Source organism: Cryptococcus neoformans, chromosome 11, assembly GCF_000149245.1.
Source record: "Cryptococcus neoformans var. grubii H99 chromosome 11, complete sequence".
Taxonomy (NCBI): Eukaryota; Fungi; Basidiomycota; class Tremellomycetes; order Tremellales; family Cryptococcaceae; genus Cryptococcus; species Cryptococcus neoformans.
The window spans coordinates 1,542,257-1,561,994 of record NC_026755.1 but is presented as its reverse complement, the minus strand read 5'-3'; the positions used below and the strand labels follow the sequence as shown (position 1 = coordinate 1,561,994).

The window sequence follows — 19,738 nt, the reverse complement described above, 5'->3', positions numbered from 1 at the left end:
GGGGATTTCGCGCCCATACAAAAATTTGCGAGATGGCCGCCTTCCTGCTTGTCCCAATCGTTAGAGCAACAGTGGCCCAACGAATCAGCAACTCACAGTCTGTACAATGTACTATATCTCCTGCATCCACCACCCTGCTCTCCGCCGTGTGCCATATCTCCTCCCTGCTGTCCCATCCACACGCATCCAAATGTTGCTTGTGTCGAGAGTACTCGTCAAGTCAGACGCAGCCAGCAGCGGTCACACGTACGTCTTAAGTTGTCTTGGCGTGACACAACTCTGCTAGCTTTTGTCTGACGGGCAAAAGAAAGAAGGAGACAAGTGTGAAACGTGAAAGGCGTTGTTCGAAATGCCTATTAAGAAGATGATGAAGTAGTCAATTTCGTTGCGTCGAAAGGTTGTGGACAGAACGCGAGAATCTTTGATAGATTAGGTAATCATATCATGACCCGTGAAGGCGGAAATCGTAAATGAAGATACGCTATGCAATACCATTAAGATACAGGTAGAAACACCCGCTTCCATAACTCATTCGTCGATACACTATCCCTAGCATAGAAACCCATCCGATTCATATCCTCTAGACAATGCTATCTGCTTTTAATTCTTACATCCACCCTCTCCAGTACGCTCTGTGATACAGCCTTGTCGCCAAGGAGGTCACTCGCGCAATCCACCAACACTGCCCATCCTCGTGGTACTAAGAATGGAATCCCATGATCGATGAATACATCTCTCAAGGCGCCCACTTTGGATACCATTGGTGCTTTTACAGCAAACCACTTGGCAGACGAGCGATGGCGGAACTATTCCACCTTCCTCGACCTCTCTCCTCCGTGGAAGCGAACCTGACCAGAGAATACAGGAACAAGGGTAGGAAAGGTTTCGGACAGTGATACTTACACGCATGGGTGTCCACATTTAAGTGGAAAGTTCCATCATCAAGATGGTACACAGGCAGCCAGCAGTGCTTACACACGCCACTTTTTATCCTTTCCAGAGCCCTGAGCCACTCATCCAAGCCAGCTCTGTCTTCCCACCTCCTGCACGATCTTACATCATGCTTCCTGAGCTCACCACACCCAAAGCAAAGAGGACACCACGAAGGATTGCTTCTACTCTCCCACTCTTCTTCAGTGTATGACAGCTTCGGAATAAGGCGTTTTAGAGCCGAAAAGAAGTTCTCCCATATAGCCATTTGGTTACTGGCGACTAAATGGTCCTGCTCATTGGCAGATGCTGAGAGTAGGCGATGGAAAAGGGGGTGAGTCTGATCAGGGCGGTGAAACCAAGAGCTTTGGATCAGTCGAGAAGTTGGAGGAGGATCATGGCGAGGCGCGGAATAGGTGTCCTGGTGGCCCCTCTTGTGTGGTACATTCTGAGCACATAAGTCACATTGGGCGGCATTTAAAGTGCGACACGTTGTCTCAGTCCCATCCATATAGCTCCCGATGGTCAACCTACGGCAGACCTTGTGCTCCATCCACTCCTTGACAAGCCTTAACCCATTGGGATCGTAGGAAACCGACTTGCTGAAGGATCCGGAGAAGACGCAGACCCTGAAGAGATGCCCAAGTCGACCTCCTCTACCGCCAGCCTGGATAACTTCAATGAGATCCCAAGGGTCACCCAAGAAGTACACCGCATCGATATTCGGCATATTGACACCAGCTCCAAGGCCCGAGGTGGAACAGATGAAGTCGATCTGGGACTCCCCTTGGGCATGGCCAGGCCCAAAGAACTTGCGAACTAGGTCCCTGTCTCCAGTCTCCGAGTTGTACCATGTGGCCTTCTGTCCAGCTCTCGTCATGATTTCAGAAACGGCTTGAGGTTGATCCTTGGTCTTGCAAAAGATGATCGCTTGCGATTCGGGTCTTCTATGCTTCCGGAAATGGACGATGAGCTTCTGAAGAGTAGAGGGCAGATTGTAACCCTTGATGCTAGACTTGTCGACAAGCTTTGGCTTCATATGTACTTCATAGCTGAATTATTTGGTCAACTGATATAAAGAAACTTGCCGGTAAATGACCATCACTCACATTGCCATTCGGGGATTGACGGGAACCCTCATCTCTGTAGCTTCGGAAATCCAAAGGCACTGGAGAATTTCAGGCATGAGCGAGGGTGGAAGGGAGGCGGACACAAGAACTTTGGGGATTGGGTATGCTGATAGTGTCCGGAGGGCTGCCATTGACGGTCTCCAGTCAAGAGACGTCAATGCCTGATGCACCTCTTCGAACACGAATCGCCCCTGTCCAAGAACATCAGCAACTATTCCATCAGAGCAAGTGGGCTAGTACGATTCAATAAAAAAGATGGACTTACGACCTTATGGCTGTTCATCGCCAGCCAGGCCTGAAAGTCGTTCTCCCGAAGATCCTCAACGGACATGAAGATGAGAACAGCGTTCTCGGGAGGATGGCATGCACTTGATGTCCAGAAGTAGGCAGGGACATTCAAGTGCAAAGCCGTGGAGTAAAACTCCTCCTTTAGCGCTATCAGTGGGCAAACCACGACCATCTTCTTCATGTCGGCCTGGTAAACCTGGTGGGCAGCCCAGATCATCCACGTGTAGGTCTTTCCACTGGCGGTCGGACCCACTAGAACCAGGTTACCTGTCTCCAGGCTCGCAACAGCACGGGCAGCCTCTCTTTGGAACGTCGATTTGAAGGAAATTGGTCGATTTGTGATCGTTCCATTCAAGAGACTTTCCAAAGATCGTTGGAGTACCGAGTCTTCGGACAGAGGAAGAGTATCGGTATTGACCAATGGGGGAGAAGGGGAGACAGAGGTTATACCAGGGGGGATATCTGGCGATGGAGATGGCTGACCAGCCGAAGGAGTGACATGTGGCGGAGGACAGTGTAAAACTGCACTCCCCGGAAGAACTTGATGCTCAGCAACAGCTGGTCGAGGGTCCGCTTGAGGAATGCTGCCATTGTTGCTTATGAAGTCAGGCAAAGCATTCGGGTTTCGGAGAAGTGTTGCAATTGTATTGACAACACTTTGCTTCAACTCGGTGTTCAAGCTTTGGACCTCTCGAACAACTGCCGCGTTCTCTTGCTTAATCAGGTTCCTGACATCTTCCTGAGAATAACCCTGTATAGATGTTGCTGGGTTGCCATGGGCCGAGGAAGAAGGGGGGATGGAGGTGCCCATTACTTTGGAAGCATTGGCCTTCCAACGTCTCTCATCATCATTGAGGTTTTTTCCGGTAGGAGGGTTAGTCATAAGTTGAAGAAGAGAGTGGTATCGTTTGCTGCAATTTGCATACTGCAAGAAGAAGTAATCTGCGAGAAAGGATGTTCCATCTGTAGTTCGGGCATAGTTACGGATGGCAATTGCGGAGCTGTGACCTGCTTGTAGATCTTCAATAGCATCGTCGCCTCCATCTTCTTTGTCATCATCTACCTGACTATAAGGGGGAATCAGTATTTCGATCCATTGGCCAGTTGATTACTTACAGATTCATGTTGTGACGTCTGACTATGCCTATGTTCGCATGTCTCCAGATTTGCACACCGAAGCTATTGGTGTAGTACTGACCGGTCACCCTCTCAAAGATTTGACTAAACTTGTTGTCTGTGATAATATTCCCGCCAGTTGTCCAGAGGTTGTCCTCTACAATAGAGGCAGACCTTGGATAGCCAGTGACCCTGTAGAAGTAGGCTTGAGCGGGCCTGATGTATGCGATCCATTTAATGAAAGTGTCGCTAAAATCTGGCGGAAGGAACCTTGCAATCCACTACAAGAACGAGTCTGTCAAGTCATCGCCACATAAGTATCAGAGACGAACTCACCTTCCTTCTACCACTCAAAGCTTGACTTTTGTGGTAGTAAGAGAGCAAACAGATCATGTTGTCCCAGACAAGCACACCTCTAAAGCCAGAGGGGACATTTCGAAGTTTCATACCAAGTAGCTCTGGCTTTCGGGCCACTCCTCCGTAAACCAGATGAGTCAACGCAAGTGCATCTTCCTCCCAGTTGGTGCAGACTGAAAGCCAAAAGTTGACTTGATTCATCTTCCATTGAATTACGCCATCTGTGACTGATTCAACAAACTTCATTCGGAGCTCCGGATGATTTAGAACGGCTTTGATGAAAACATCTTGATGTCCTTGGAACCAGGGATTGCCCGAGTGCAGAAGGAAGTTGTGGTCCAAACTAAAGTCTCTGTAATTATCAGTGATCTTTTTGCCTTGAGGGCAGCTAATGAACATGTCCTCAGGAAGACCCAAGCAGACGTCCTCCTTGAACTGCTTGATCAGATCATCCGACAATTTTCTGATGGCTTTGGAGAGCGTGGGGAGATGGAAGATGGTGTCGACAACTTTGAGGGAGAGGAAGTCGTCATCAAGCCAATGACAATTGGCAGGCCTTTCCTCGGCATAGGCAGCTCCAAATATGTCATCACCTACTGACAGAAGCGTCTTGAAGGGTCCATGGTGCGCTCTGCTGAGTACTTTGGTGTAAGGCATGCTCATTCTGTAGCACAGCAGAGTTAGCATCTGTCGGTGTCGTGAAATGCAAGAAACGCTCACTCATGCATTTCCTCTGGGGAGCCTTTGAAATCTTTCAATTCATTCATGACCTTCTTGATGACGACTGACCTGAACAGCCACAGGAGCCTTGTCACCCTTGGGGCTATGTTTGTCGCTTCTTCAAACACTCCCCCCTCTCTGACACTAGTGTAGACCAAAAACTTGTAGATGACCTGATCCCACGACGAGTTATTCATTGAAACCGTTCCCTGTTGCAAAAGCGAGTAGCCGAGGTTTAGGATAGCATCGAGTCCTGCCTCTTTGGAGTCAGGGGTATCACCCTCTGACAAGGCATCCAGTAGCTTGTCGATATACTCTTGCTGAGCAGAAGTGAGGTCAAGTTTGATATCAGGATGAGTGTCGGTAGTGTGATACCTTATCAGAAAGAGAAGCAGCTTGAAAAACAACTGCGAGTAATTCTCAATGGTTTTGTCTTTGAGGTTTCTCATCCGCTTGTCAGAAACAATTTCCAGCTCGTACCCAAGATACATCACTTGCTGAAGCAGGGGGGAGTCTTGGTTCTTGTCGACATAATTATTGACATCCATAAAAAAACCCTTGATCCATAGCTTTAGCAAGTTGTTGTAGTACAAAGGCTCATCTTTGGTAGGGTTCGAGACCAAAGGCAAGATGTTTTCGGGGGGGATTCCTTGAAGCAAGAGATCCCATTTGAGCTTGGTCAAGAGCGGCGACCTGTCCCGGGGATCAAAGGCAGTACAAACTGCTGCATCATGCGTGCTTCGAATTCGCATATCATCCTGATCGTAGGCTTGTTGAGCAGGTTCGGCACCCAGCTCTGAATAGGATGGATTGACTGGGAAATAAAAGGTAGACCTCCCAGAGTAGTAAAGCGCTTGGATGGTACCCTTTTGGATAACAGAATGACTTTGATGACCAGGGTGCTCCTTGTTGCAATGCGTGATCAGCTTCGAGTACCCAACCTTGTTATCTCCTTTATGAACTTTCTTGCAGAGTGTGCAGTAGAAGCCAATCTCTCGGGCTACACCAGGGATCGCCGGAGGGAGAATGCCGCTTGGGAAGAAGGGGATAAGGGGATGTAAGCTTTCGTGTGGAGGATGATTTGAGGACAGGCGGTCGATTTGTTGCTGGATTTCCTCTAAACTGTGCTTAGAGTCATGATAGCTGAGCAGATGTTTAGCTAGCTTGGCAGGGTGAATGCAACCCTTAGGAGCTTTGGGATTGGTTGAAGCCATACAACGTGTGCATCTAAACACTTTATAAACTGGCAAGTACTGCAGTCTAAGCATGATAAGGTCAGGGGATGAAACCCAGGATGTTTGATAAGTTGATACATCATGGACTAGTGCAGATGTCAGCATCAAATGATGTTGAACACTGAATGTAAATGGACTCACCTGCAGCTGAACAGTAGAACATTCCTCGATTATTGCTCCCCCTTGGATCGTCTCCTATCGAAGCACACTCTTCTCTATCTGTAGGCATCTCGTTTCTCTTGTCCTGTTCTTAAACTAGCTGCGTTATGGCCTTGTTTGCTGCCTGGATGTGTAATTATCCTTGGCAATCAGTGCTGAATGGCGCTGTATGTGTTTTGTAATGTTGCTGTATGTTTCATTAGCAATTGATCGCGCATGGGCCCACTTAGCATACGCTTTTGAGGACTGTTGAGCAGCTGGTGTTGTTCAAACTGACAGATGGATGGATAGATGGATGGATGATGAAGAAAGGATTGGTGAACAAGAAAGCAATTGAAACGGATGGACGACAGATGAGAATGCAATCGCAACACGTGGTGGTGGCCATCCAAGGTGGAGTAGAGGTCAATCTCCTTTGCTATTTAGAAAAAAATAGGATCGATGACAGATGGGACGACGGATGAGAATGCAATTGCAATCGCAACACGTGGCGGCAGTCATCTAAGGTGGAGTAGAGGTCAATCTCCTTGGCTATTAGAAAAGCAGAATCCTCATTAGCGACAGGGTCGCGACGTAACATAGAATGGGGTGCGTGCAGATCGTATTCAAATCAAACTGATTAGTCTCGGGTGAACAGGCGCGGCAAAATCGCGAAACAAGACCGTTTTGTCTTTTGTCCACGGTTGTTCAACATTTTTCATATGCATAAGATCGAGATCTATGGACCGTTCGAAAGAGCGGTTGCTCATCTGCTACTGGACCTTTCATCAGGCCCCATAGGAGGGGCATCATGCCCCATAGCAACGGCCTGAAGAGGATCCGGTCGATTTTTGCCCTGGCGGCGAGCGCCACCCCATAGAAAACGCGTTTCATTGGGTCCCATAGTTGTCTGTCCAAACCAAAAAAAAAGGGAGAGGAAGTCGTCATCAAGCCAATGACAATTGGCAGGCCTTTCTTCGGCATAGGCAGCTCCAAATATGTCATCACCTACTGACAGAAGCGTCTTGAAGGGTCCATGGTGCGCTCTGCTGAGTACTTTGGTGTAAGGCATGCTCATTCTGTAGCACAGCAGAGTTAGCATCTGTCGGTGTCGTGAAATGCAAGAAACGCTCACTCATGCATTTCCTCTGGGGAGCCTTTGAAATCTTTCAATTCATTCATGACCTTCTTGATGACGACTGACCTGAACAGCCACAGGAGCCTTGTCACCCTTGGAGCTATGTTTGTCGCTTCTTCAAACACTCCCCCCTCTCTGACACTAGTGTAGACCAAAAACTTGTAGATGACCTGATCCCACGACGAGTTATTCATTGAAACTGTTCCCTGTTGCAAAAGCGAGTAGCCGAGGTTTAGGATAGCATCGAGTCCTGCCTCTTTGGAGTCAGGGGTATCACCCTCTGACAAGGCATCCAGTAGCTTGTCGATATACTCTTGCTGAGCAGAAGTGAGGTCAAGTTTGATGTCAGGATGAGTGTTGGTAGTGTGATACCTTATTAGAAAGAGAAGCAGCTTGAAAAACAACTGCGAGTAATTCTCAATGGTTTTGTCCTTGAGGTTTCTCATCCGCTTGTCAGAAACAATTTCCAGCTCATACCCAAGATACATCACTTGCTGAAGCAGGGGGGAGTCTTGGTTCTTGTCGACATAATTATTGACATCCATAAAAAAACCCTTGATCCATAGCTTTAGCAAGTTGTTGTAGTACAAAGGCTCATCTTTGGTAGGGTTCGAGACCAAAGGCAAGATGTTTTCGGGGGAGATTCCTTGAAGCAAGAGATCCCATTTGAGCTTGGTCAAGAGCGGCGACCTGTCCCGGGGATCAAAGGCACTACAAACTGCTGCATCATGCGTGCTTTGAATTCGCATATCATCCTGACCATAGGCTTGTTGGAAGGGTTCGGCATCCAGCTCTGAATAAGAGGGATTGACTGGGAAATAGAAAGCAGATTTTCCAGAGTAATAAAATGCTTGGATGGTACCCTTTCGGATGATGGAGTGCGCTGACTGCCCAGGGTGCTCCTTGTTACAATGCGTGACCAGCCTCGAATGCCCAGCCTTCTTCTCTCCTTTGCGAACTTCCCTGCAGAGCATGCAGTAAAGACCAATTTCTTGAGCTACACCAGGGACCGCTGGAGGGAGGATGCCATCTGGGAAGAAAGGAACATGGGGATGTGAGCCTTCGTGGGGAGGGTGGTCTGAGATGACAGCGTTAATTTGTTGTTGGATATCCTCAAGGCTGCGTTTACAATCATGGAAAGTGTGCAGATGCTTAGCTAGATTGCTTGAGTGAATGCAGCCCTTAGGAGCGTTGCGATTGGATGAAGTCATGCAAGTAGTGCATCTAAAGACTTTATAAACTGGCAGGTACTGCAACTTGAGCGCAAAGAGGTCAGGAGACGAGACCCAGGATGTTTGATAAATTGATATGTCACGGACTGTAACAGATGTCAGCATCAGATGATGTCGAACACTGGATGCGAATGAACTCACCTGCGGTTGAACTGTAGAACATTCCTCTATTGTTCTTTTCCCTCAGATCACCTCCTACCGAAGCACTCTCTTCTCTGTCTGTAGGCATCCCGTTCCTCTTGTCCTATTCTTAAACTCGCTGTGTTATGGATTTCTTTGCTGCCCGGATGTGTAATTATCCTTGGTGACCAGTGCTGAATGGCGCTGGATGTGTTCTGTAATGTAATGTTGCTGTATGTTTCATTAGCAATGACAGCTTTTGATCGTGCATGGCCCACTTAGCATACGCTTTTGACGACTGTTGAGCAGCTGGTGTTGTTCAGGCTGATAGACTGATTGATGGATGGATGGATGGATGGATGAATGGATGGATGATTGACGAACAAGAATGCAATTGAAACAGACTGACGACTGGGAATGCAATTGAAACAGATGGACGGATGAGAATGCAACTGCAACACGTGACGTGACTGTCTGTCAAAGGTGGAGTAGAGGTCAATCTCCTTGGCTATTGGAAAGAGGAGAAAACTCATTAGCCACTGGGTCACGACGTAACATAGAATGGGAGCATGCAGATTGTATTCCAAAATCAAACGCATTAGCCACCAGGTTACAAGTTGAGATGCGCCGAGTAGGTTGGCCAAGTTGAAACGCGTGAAAATAACCGTTTGTTTTCAAGGCATTGCCCATCAACATGTTACAATGTTTATCTGCCTATGCTTAGTACCGCTGTGTACAGGAGAATGCAAGCTAAAAATAGTTGTATGCATGCAAAACCGTACAAGTGATATCGCACGAGATCAAGCCGCTTGCACATTGAAAACAGGGCGCGAAACTGATTGTGCCATAGTAAACGCGCACTGGTCCACAGTGCGGGAGGTGGTTCGGAGCCGTTGGCTGAGGCGCGGAAGCGGAGGGTGCCGCCTCCCCATACAAATCGGCCCGCACTGTGGATGAGTGCGTGCCGTCCAAACCGAAAGGGGTAGCCGAGTGAGAGTGAACGAGTTGGGTGTGATGAGTCGGATGTTGAGGAGTAGCGATGCTGAGGAGTAGCCGAGCAAATGCGTCGGGCGTTGAGGGATAGCCGAGTGTCGAGTGTAGAGTCGCTAGTGACGAAAGCGAATTCGAATGGGGCATGCGGCGTGGGATGCAGTCGAGAGTGAACATTGAAAATGAGCCATCCTGTACAGTAGTTAGCGCTATGACAACCGCCAAGAGATAAACAGCCATGCTCACCATACACAGACTACCATCCGTCAGCATTGTCTTTTGTCACGAGGATAAACATGGACGTTACTGCAAACTCCTCTCCATCCGCACCCTATATTCTCCATCGCCAGCCTCTCCTTTCCATCTTGCCCACCTCTCTCGCCATCCTGCTTTCGACACCGTCTGCTCTTTTGGCGTCCTTCCGCACTCTGTTATCCTTTCCCTTCCGGCTGTTTGACTATCGACAACAGTCAGCGAGAGTAACACTCAGAGCAACGGCGACAAACGAATCAGCAACTCACAGTCTGTACAGCGTACTATATCTCCAGCATCCACCGTCCTGCCCTCCGCCGTGTACCATACCTCCTCCCTGCTGTCTCATCCACACGCTTCCAAATGTTGCTTGCTTGCGTCAAGAGTAGTCGTCAAGTCAGACGCAGCCAGACGCAGCCAGCACGGGTCACACATACGTCTCCAGTCGTCTCTGCGTGACACATCTCTGCTAGTTTTGCCTGGCTTTTGTCTGACAGGTGATAGGAGTGAGGGGGACAAGTACCAACGCTACTGTGAGTGCTTGTTGTACAACTCACCAATAAATGCCGCCATCCACACCAGTTGTCTCCCCAGTGGGCACTGTACACAACCCAGGATCTCATCCTATGCTTCCCTTGAAATGCTGTGTTGATCAAATCGAGGTCGAGTCGAGGTGGAGCCGAATGCGGTCGGTGTTGTTTTTCAGATTCGGCGGACGGGTGACTTGTTGGTGTCACGCGCGCATCCTTGCTCGCTTGGTTTGATGGCGATAAAAAAGGGAATGTCTGAATGACTGGATGGCTGGATGGATGGATGAATGGATGGATGGATGGATGAATGGATGGATGGATGAATGGATGAATGGATGGATGATTGACGAACAAGAATGCAATTGAAACAGATGGGACGGATGAGAATGCAATGGCAACACGTGACCGATCAAAGGTGGAGTAGAGGTCAATCTCCTTGGCTATTGAAAAGAGGAGAAAACTCATTCGCCACTGGGTCACGACGTAACATAGAATGGGAGCATGCAGATTGTATTCCAAAATCAAACGCATTAGCTGCTAGGTTACAAGTTGAGACGCGCCGAGTCGGTTGGCCAAGTTGAAACGCGTGAAAATAACCGTTTGTTTTCAAGGCATTGCCCATCAACATGTTACAATGTTTATCTGCCTATGTTTAGTACCGCTGTGTACAGGAGAATGCAGCTTAAAAAAGTTGTATGCATGCAAAACCGTACAAGTGATATCGCACGAGATCAAGCCGTTGCACGTTGAAAACAGGCGTGAAACTGATTGTGCCATAGTAAACGCGCACTGGTCCACAGTGCGAGAGGTGGTTCGGAGCTGTCGGCTGAGGTGCGGAAGCGGAGGGTGCTGCCTCACCATACAAATCGGCCACGCACTGTGGATGAGTGCGTGCCGTGCAATCCGATAAAAGAGTAGTAGTCACGCAACTTTGATCACACCACGCCACAATCGATCTCTCCCAGAACTCCGTACGTCAGGCTCCCATCTTCTCGCTCATTCAACAGATTAAACATTGGTTTGTATCGAGGAATTGTGGGAAGTGCTGAAGGGCGGTCAGATTGCGCTACACTGGGGGCAGGCAGAGGAGATATTTAATGGGAAAGGTGGAGATTGTGAGGAGCTACGGATGGTTCTCCATGGGGGAGAACAGTAAAAGGTCGCTCTGGATCGACTCTAGCTTTATCAGGACGTAACCCTACCAATGAGCAACAGAGGTTACCTTCTTCAATCAAATTCGTGATCCATGACTGCGATGCCACAAGCTCCATAGAAGTTGCGCATTTTTGGCGCTTACAACGTAGCCGGAACCTTGCCTTCCCTCCTGCATTCCGAAGCTCATGTCCCTCAGTGAAATCACCTACATTGACTGCCATATTGCTTCGGCATTTCTTGTTTGCTTGCTGAGTAGCGTTTGCCTGTCTTTCGGTTGAACTCGACATTATTGGCCCAAAAATAAAGTGAGATATATTTATTTTTGTAGATGTGTGTGATGTGGTATGTGCTTAATATCGATTTATATGTATAGATGTGAAGATGTTTGCGGGAGAACACGAATTAGGTTGCACTCCCACCCGATGGCTTCACTTCCTGGGAGGTGCATTTCAAAGTACGATTTTGTCGGGCTGTCTGTGGAGCTTGCTCAAACTGGCGAAGGAGTTCGCACTGCTGAGCCAACATTGCTTCCGAGTGCTCTACATCTGAGTCTGCCCGGTGCTTCCTGGTGCTGTGCAACTGGCCAACTCGTACCAGACATTTGAGACAAGGTGAATCCTTCCTCCTGGAATGGGCGCATCCAGTGACGGCGACAGAGGCAGGCCGATCGCAGCAAACGGTTCCAATCCTGGCAATTTACCTTGCGGCCTACCAAGAGAAAAACAACAGTCAGTAGGGACTAGGTAGTATTCACGCTGAGAGGTATCTCACCGTTGGGGTATCTCGGTGTCTTTATCCACAATCCATCACACTCTGCACTGGGGAGGTCAACGGCCAAAGGAAGTAAAAGGTGGTGAAGAAGACAATCTGGGGGCTCATTTGGTGCAGGAGTGATACCCATCAGCATCATGAACGAATACTGGAGACCGATATTTGTTGGGCAGGTCGGCTAACTGACACATGGTAGGGCCCGTGGATCGAAGGGAACGATTGCGGGACTCGGAGGGGCCTGCCCAGTCGATATAAACGTTGATAGTAAGGACCAGACAGCTACGTTCACGCTGGACATCCTGATCATCGACCTGGTAGCATGATCCATCCAACTGATGATGGAGAATCTTTCCTGGATTCGTGTCTTGAAGATAAGCCGGCCTCTCCATCTGGCTCATCACGTTGCCTTTGTCTAGAGCGCAAAACTTGTTGATCCTCGACAAGCCGTTCTACACCATCAAGAGAGAAAAGATATTCCAACTCGGCTTGTAGTGTGCAACGAGGGAAAAACTCTGTCACCAGCTTTCCGCCCTCCCTCAGAGCAGTGCCACACTCAGGACAACTGTCTGGTACCTTGTCCCACCCATCCTTGCCTACTACATCAACAAACACATTCTGAATCCATCTTCCGGGCACTCACCAAGGTCGTTTTCGGTCCTATAGATGCTGCCTCGATGTCATCGTTTGTTCTACCGTAGGGATTGCCCAACGAGCTAGAATGGTATAGTAAGCCTTTCAGTCAGATCCTCAATTAGGAATGCAAGTGCACGACTAGTTCTCACCTGGACGCCCTGAGATTACTACTTCGAGACATTTTTACTGAAAGAAGCGTCTAAACTAGGTCGAAGTTTGAAATAATCTCACTGATTCTCACCCTGAGTCATCGCCACTTGTCAGCTTCTCCCGTATTTTGTAATAATCGCAGCTTACTCGTGGAGATGAGATTGCAGGCGCTTGGTGATGAGGTTGCAGACAGGGGCGTTACGATGGTAGAGATAGAGGTGCTTATGTGAAGGTTAAAGACAAACGTGGATGAGGGGAAGTATTTATGTAAATTAGAAATGTATGAAAAGAAGGATTTCGCTGCTGACAACGACGACGACTTCTTGTTTGGTTGAGGGTACAGTTGAATGGCCATTGGGCGTGCATGCAGCGTGCGTCTGCGTGCGCCAGCCAGTTGCGTGGCCGTAGCGCGAACCAAATAAAGGGCGGCCTGCATGCAACGCCTATTTACCATGCTACTTTCCACGCTTTTCCAGCCGCGTGCCTTTTCCGATTCACGTTGGGTCCACGCTTCCTCCGACGCATGCCAGGTCCATGCCGGACCAGCTGCGTGCCCCAAACCTGTTCACGCGAAAAATTCCCACAGTGTGTGGCATGATGGAAATGATCGAGCGCAAATGGGTGACATCACCAATTTGATTGACATTTCCCCATTTTCGAACTCTGAAAGCTACAACTTTTGAGCTCGTCACTTATGTTGCTTCTGGCATACAGAACCTTTTTTTTTTCCTTTTTTTCACATAAATGCCCACATATCTCCATAACAATGGGCATTTTCAAAACTACGGACATCCGGATTAGATCCTGAGCTTTCCATTGATATTCATAAAAAGGAACCCCCGCATATAGATAAGTATAACTATCCATTTGTCGAACAACGCTGGACGGGATAATATTACGTAATGTCTCTTATCTCGGCAGGGACTTTTGGAGACATATACACGCATATCTCCACAACCAGCCAACTTCTAGGGAGCACTTTGACATGCCCATATAGCTCAAGGTCTAGATCACACATCGAGATAAGAAAAATGGGATCCCCCACACGTATAGGTGGTATTGTTGTCCATTTACAGAACGTCTCACAAAAGGTAATGTTACGTAAGGTCCCCTTATCTCAGCCGCTCATGACACGCACCTCGCGCGAAACATGCACCCACATTCCCTTTCATCCATCCTTTCCCATCACTTCTTTTCCATGAGGACAAACATCACTATGTTGTCCCATCAAAGGATCCATCTTCTATCACTGTCCTTCGACTGACTGACCGCTTCTATTCTACAAAATGAGCCTCCCTCGCATTCTACCCGGCATTCTTCAGTCGCCTGGCATCCAACGAGCTCCCCGAAAGTGAAACTCCTCGCGCCTCATCACCACCACTGCGCGACGACGTCGGGTAACACGATATCCTTTCCGGAGAGGTTCGCCTCGACGGAGGCCCTTATGGGCTGACGCAAGGATGGTGCATCTCTCTTTTGAGATCACTTTGCCTCGGGATTCGTGCCAACTGACCGAATCAAGCGGTGTACGGCTGATGTCTCCGGTGTTCGCCAAACAATCATCCGTACTCTCCGTCCTCCTCTTCTCTTCGACCTAGGGCAATATCGTACATAGGTAGAGAGCGTCACAGATCGTCTGGTAAGTCCCATTCCCTCTCATTATCCATCCCACATCCCTGTCCCATTTTCTCTCGTTGTCTTCTCTCTCATGGTCGACCCTACATGCTAATATACCATCACAGCCAGTGTCTGTTTCCGAGCTCAGTCCTTACTATAAACCAGACCAGTCGTGCGGTGCACTCAACCAAGAGAAGCAATTAGTGCAGGAGAGAAATTAATTACCTGTTCACCTATCTCTTTATTTCAAGACGGAAACAAACTCGCAAAGCATGCAACGGAGGAAGTCGACGAGTCAAGCAGAGATCACTCTCAGACATTTAGTCGACATGATTGTCTTGTCTCTTTGGAGAAAAGTGGTAATAAGGGCTGGTTGCTTAGTGCGTCATTACTTGTAAGTGCGGTTACGCTGCGAATTAACGTCTCAAGACTAACAGCATATCTAGCGGCTGCCTTTCGGGCTTATCAATAAGCTGTGGTGAGAGCACAAATGTTACACTGTGTGAGTCCACCGTTGTTTTCCGCTGTTTTCCCCAAGCTGAGACACATTCTTTCAGTGGATGATTGGGAAACAAACAGTAGCAGCGTCCGCGTTGCTCGTGGAGGATGTGTCAAGTCTACCCAAAATTGGCTATAGGACGGAACACATCAAGCTAACAGTTACGCCAGTCTGTAAGCCGCTACCAGTCACTCTCAGTCGTCTCAAGTCTAACGCCCAAGTGTTTCAGCTGCCTTCTTCCTGTCGTGACTCCTATCATTACCACGCTGCGCCTCAACTCTAACTCTGAGTAGGATTCTGTGTCGCATCTCTACGTATGTATACCTATCAGTCTCTTCTCCTGCCAAACGTCCATCGCGTCCTGCCTTTCCACTTCAATCGTTGACGCGCTATATATTATCTCAACGTCATCTCTGAAGTGCATTATCCTTGGACATGACGACTTGTGCCACTGCTGAAATCCATGAACTCAACGACGCCATGACGCCATCAACTGAACCATACACCAACATCTCAGCCAGGTCAAGGGCGCTATGGTCGAAATTGAGCCTCCCACCCTTACAGGCCCGCGAAGGAATGACTTGAGAGTTAGAGAGACGAGCTCCCTCACCGTTACGGACTATGATCTAAAAAAGGTATACTCTCTAGGAGACCAGGAGAAAGAGACAGTCATTTTTACATATTTGATTTTATTTTAATTTTTACATAGTGTATAACGACGCAATAAATTAAACACGAACCAAATGCAACCTCCTACAACCCTCTATCTGTCCCTGGCGATGACCACGCACGGTAGAGACCCATTGCAGACTCATTCAATGGTGTGCCAGCACGCAATGCTTAGTAAAAGTCCGGTGACTCCATCAAAAATTTCAGAATCAATCACCAGTATATATGCATGAATAAGCCCTCCATTATTCTATTTTATTCTATTCTACTCTATTCTAGTATATTCTATTCTATTATTCTCCCCACCACAAGTTAGGATTTTAAAGAGAATGAGACGGGAGGGGAGCAGAAGGAGCAACAGCTGGTTCGGCAATGGCACAGGTTGAGGATGGTCGCTGTAAGTTGACAACTGTATCGTCATTAGGCGGTAATCCCACCAATGAGCGGCACAGACGGCCTTCCTCAATCAAGTTTTTTATCCAGTATTGCGATGGTACAAGTTCCATTGAAGATTTACACTTCCGGAACTTGCACCGCAACCGGAACCTCGCCTTCCCTCCAGCGTTCCGTAATTCGTGCCCTTCCCCAGGACCGCCCAAGGGACAAGGGATTTGAACCCCCCTCTCCTTGAAACCTCGCAGCAGTTCCTGCATTTCTTGGGGGCCAGGGTACTTCCTGCGGATGAAGTTGAAAACCGAATTGCACTTTCAACACTGATCAGAATTTGAATTCGCATCCGAGCAAAAAGGTACTCACTGGAGCTGTCTCGGGAAGTGCCATGGGAGATGGCATAGGCACTTCCAACGCAGATTGGTCGTTCCCTGGACCCCCTTGGTCGGTTTCCCTCTCCGCTGCTGCTTCTAAACCTACTACATGGAAAGGTATCATATCATCATGTAGAAGAGATGCATACCATTCTCGTGCTTTGCAGGCGCTTAAGCTATGTCGGCAGCTGCGCAGTCGACAGCGAAGCCGGAACCTCTTCTCCTTTCGGGTTGTATCCTTGTGATACCAATGGCCGTCAGCAATAGATCCTTTTTGGCAAGGGATTTTCCTTTCTGGAAGGTTGTCTCGAATGATTTCAGTCAGCTCCTCCACTGCCCGGAAGTTGTTCCACCTGATGGTTAGATGATCAAGGATAGGGTCGAACTGCCAAGGTTCAATTTTCTCTGTCCAGATGTTCCACCACGCATACATAGCATTGGAAGAAGTGGCTCTCCAACCGCTAGCGTTCCAGCCAAGTGCAGCGGCCACATCAATCAGGAGCATTTTCTTCGGCTTGCTGACAGGCATATGATTAGATCCTCTCCAGATAGGAAGAGAATCAGCCGCTGCGATCATTGCTTTGGCATTTTGGATGTACTGTTCCTTGGCGATGACTTTGATATCAAGCTTGAAGGGTTGCAGCTGCGGTTTGGTTGGGTAAATCCACGAGTTAATATCGAGGAACCCTGTGGAATCAACAAAGTTCTTTGCTTCAAGCAATGTCCGAGAAGGAACGGTGACTTCAATTCTATAGCCACCGAGCTTTGAGGGGGGCGTCTTCTCCAGGTCTTTGAGGATTTGTCCATACCGTTCGAATCTTGCTTTGAATGTGGCATGTGTTTTAAAGTCAGATGTTTCAACACCGCCCAAAGACTTGAGTTTGTGCACAAGGAGGGGGTATATTTTCAGTTTGCAGTCGGTACCTTCATACCTTACATGAATGTGGCAAGAGCCAAAGTCAGACGACAAGGGAATAACCATAGGGTATATTTCAACCCCATTACTTCTTCCTCCGTCAGGCCTGAAGAGAAAGATCTTGTCACTATGCACATTGACACCGATATCCCAAAGATTGGTGCTAGCCTTGTAGTGGTCCGGCTGAGCAGGCTCAAAAGGAACAGTGTAATCTGTAATGCGACGCTTCTGGCCATAGCAGACAAGTCGGAGAGTTGGGCAACTGATTTCCTTCAAACACTCAATGACATCTAGCATAGGCACCACAAGGCTACTGGTGGTGATGCAGAAGTCAGTTTTTGCCGGTTCGATAGGGCGGTGCTGACCCATGTGTTCAATAAACGATTTCGAGTACGAGGGGTGAATGAAGATGACATGACCAGATGCGGCCAAAGCTGTCCAGCCTTCATATTCTGCAGAATCACGTGGGCGGACTGCAAGGTATGAGCACAGTGTTGCTATGGTGTGCACATTGCAGAAATGTTGTTGATAATATTCTGGCGACATAGCGATGGCCCATGAATCGACATCAACTGCATCTGGACATGTAGAACCCATCAGTTCTGCTCTCGCTGTCTCTGGAAGTTGAGTAAAAGGCGTAATGTGGGCGTCAAGCACTTCCTTGAGCGCGGCATTGTTGATATCAGTATAACCTTCAGGTGGTTCCTGAGATGGTTCATAGACAGATCCACTTCCTGCTGGCGACGGACGTCCTTCATTATTATGGGCGTGTGATGGAGAGGAATGGTTAGACAAAGGAGAATGGACAGATAGATCTGCATGGGAAACATATGATACATGTGATAAGGCTGGAGAGGGTGGATGAGATCCCACAGATGATTCTCCAGAGGAGGGATGTGCTTGAGGAGTCGACTGGCACTCAAGTTGTACCTCAATCTGCTCACCTATAGATTCAGGTGATGTTGCTCTGAAGGTAGGTCGGCGACGAGTAAAAAGCCTAGAAGGCCGCACCGCAGTCTTTTTTCCACGTTTCGGTTGTGGTCGACCTTTCGTAGATGCTTTGCTTCGCGATGAAGATGCCATGCCGGCCAGAGAAAGAGTAGCTGAATCGAAGGATGCGGTGTGGTGGAGAGTAGAGTCCTTGAAATTAAACAGATTAGCTATGCTCAATATAAAGATCATTAATAAAGAATAGGCTCACAAAAACGAGCTGGCACCAGCCCCAATTGAACACTAACCAAGTGGAAAGCCTCCCCGGCAAGCAGTAAAGCGCAGCGTTACGACAGGTATGAGACAAGACAGCGCTCCACGTTTGGTGGAGTCGGTGATATTGGACGTTGGAAATAGATCGAAATGACAAATGCTGGGAAATATATGCAGACAAGAGGCCTAGAACAATCACCATCAGATACGTGAATAGCACAGCGAAGTTTGATAAAGACTTACAATGCCTACGTTATTCGCTTCCCAATGTGATGGAGATCCAATAAGCTTGAAAGCGAGTCACTAGTGACGCTGTTATAGATAAGGAGAGGTCGGAAATGACTACAAATTGTGTGAAAATTAATAGCTATAATCGATTACTTGTAGATTGGGAATTGAACGAAGTTAGTGTTCACACGGTGAGAAAGGGTGGTGGGGAAATTAACTGTGAGTGTCACGTTGTAGTGAAAGATCCCGATCTCCTCGTTATAAAAGGTTCCGTCCTTCTGTCACCCGCCAGTCGTTGTATTAACGGAATCAGATCGATAGATGCTACAAAGGAATATAGCCTCCCAAGGTTTGGCTGTTGGTGATGATACCGTATGTCGGATACCAGCTAGGTTGCCGTTCTCATATATATGTGTAGTGGTAATGGATATTATACACCCAGGTCTCATAAATAGGTGTGGTAGGTAGTCATATAGTTGTATTGTCTTGTGGCCTTGCCTTCGTTACTGTCGGAGTTATCGAACTTGTGGTATAGTGTAGAGTTGGCTAAATATATAACATAACGCTCATAGTGTTTACTATGATTGTTATGTGGGTATATGTATATATGGGTATATGGAGCCGAAGAGACTAGCTCCCGGAAATGGTTCTTGAAATCTAGCTCGGCTCGGCTCTGAGAAGAAAGAGAAAGGAAAGACTACGGTAATTCCACTCCTTCCACTCCAACAACAAGTCATTGCACTACAACGTCAAGCAGGTTAATTTCAGACGATCGACCTCGTAATTAACGCACGAGTTAACCGTCTATAACACCCAGATTTACTTCCGCTCATCTGGTCCCGTTAAGATTATTAAGCAATCGGCCCAGTTATTAAAAACACGGACATGTATCGAACTCCTTGACATCACGTGCTCACCAAGCCTGTTCATCTTTGTTCCGTTCGATATATGGGTATC

The 19,738-nt window shown here is 48.0% G+C and overlaps 7 protein-coding genes and 1 non-coding gene; 1 reads left to right on the top strand and 7 right to left on the bottom strand.

Moving 5' to 3' along the window:
- Positions 1-971: 971 nt before the first annotated feature.
- Positions 972-1,969, bottom strand: CNAG_07620 (hypothetical protein; the record flags this gene model as incomplete). The annotated part of the gene is made up of 2 exons (XM_012197547.1): positions 972-1,004; positions 1,058-1,969. 2 exons carry the CDS (start codon positions 1,967-1,969, stop codon positions 972-974), a joined length of 945 nt encoding a protein of 314 aa, XP_012052937.1.
- A 66-nt stretch (positions 1,970-2,035) lies between these two features.
- CNAG_06958 (hypothetical protein) lies at positions 2,036-5,939 on the bottom strand (the record flags this gene model as incomplete). The annotated part of the gene is made up of 6 exons (XM_012197524.1): positions 2,036-2,251; positions 2,326-3,411; positions 3,488-3,745; positions 3,801-4,485; positions 4,542-5,862; positions 5,918-5,939. The coding sequence occupies 6 exons, from the start codon at positions 5,937-5,939 to the stop codon at positions 2,036-2,038; spliced, it is 3,588 nt and encodes a 1,195-aa protein (XP_012052914.1).
- Positions 5,940-7,045: 1,106 nt separating this feature from the next.
- On the bottom strand, positions 7,046-8,766 carry CNAG_06957 (hypothetical protein; the record flags this gene model as incomplete). Its single annotated transcript, XM_012197523.1, has 2 exons — positions 8,426-8,766; positions 7,046-8,370 (listed from the first exon to the last, which is right to left on the bottom strand). The coding sequence occupies exons 1-2, from the start codon at positions 8,511-8,513 to the stop codon at positions 7,046-7,048; spliced, it is 1,413 nt and encodes a 470-aa protein (XP_012052913.1). The 5' UTR covers positions 8,514-8,766.
- Positions 8,767-9,149: 383 nt separating this feature from the next.
- On the bottom strand, positions 9,150-10,551 carry CNAG_06956 (hypothetical protein). XM_012197522.1 has 2 exons: positions 9,641-10,551; positions 9,150-9,586 (listed from the first exon to the last, which is right to left on the bottom strand). The coding sequence occupies exons 1-2, from the start codon at positions 9,665-9,667 to the stop codon at positions 9,155-9,157; spliced, it is 459 nt and encodes a 152-aa protein (XP_012052912.1). The 5' UTR covers positions 9,668-10,551; the 3' UTR covers positions 9,150-9,154.
- A 1,319-nt stretch (positions 10,552-11,870) lies between these two features.
- Positions 11,871-12,916, bottom strand: CNAG_06955 (hypothetical protein; the record flags this gene model as incomplete). The annotated part of the gene is made up of 6 exons (XM_012197521.1): positions 11,871-12,031; positions 12,103-12,198; positions 12,290-12,551; positions 12,622-12,675; positions 12,743-12,815; positions 12,885-12,916. The coding sequence occupies 6 exons, from the start codon at positions 12,914-12,916 to the stop codon at positions 11,871-11,873; spliced, it is 678 nt and encodes a 225-aa protein (XP_012052911.1).
- Positions 12,917-13,571: 655 nt separating this feature from the next.
- On the top strand, positions 13,572-15,758 carry CNAG_13044. The gene is made up of 6 exons (XR_001046220.1): positions 13,572-14,524; positions 14,628-14,896; positions 14,949-15,039; positions 15,084-15,174; positions 15,231-15,315; positions 15,421-15,758. It is a non-coding gene; the product is annotated as a hypothetical RNA (non-coding RNA).
- A 232-nt stretch (positions 15,759-15,990) lies between these two features.
- On the bottom strand, positions 15,991-18,433 carry CNAG_02018 (hypothetical protein; the record flags this gene model as incomplete). Its single annotated transcript, XM_012197520.1, has 2 exons — positions 15,991-16,374; positions 16,427-18,433. 2 exons carry the CDS (start codon positions 18,431-18,433, stop codon positions 15,991-15,993), a joined length of 2,391 nt encoding a protein of 796 aa, XP_012052910.1.
- Positions 18,434-19,514: 1,081 nt separating this feature from the next.
- CNAG_02017 (hypothetical protein) overlaps positions 19,515-19,738 on the bottom strand; it is a gene marked incomplete at both ends in the record, with an annotated part of 698 nt that continues 474 nt past the window's right edge. The window contains one exon of the mRNA XM_012197519.1: positions 19,515-19,522. Coding sequence (XP_012052909.1) covers positions 19,515-19,522 — 8 coding nt within the window. The remainder of the gene's footprint in view (positions 19,523-19,738) is intronic.

Coding starts and splice junctions, on each gene's coding strand:
- CNAG_06956 (XM_012197522.1), bottom strand. CDS start 9,667: ATGCTGACGGATGGTAGTCTGTGTATG. Junction 9,587..9,640: donor CGGATGGTAGTCTGTGTATG/GTGAGCATGGCT, acceptor ACTACTGTACAG/GATGGCTCATTTTCAATGTT.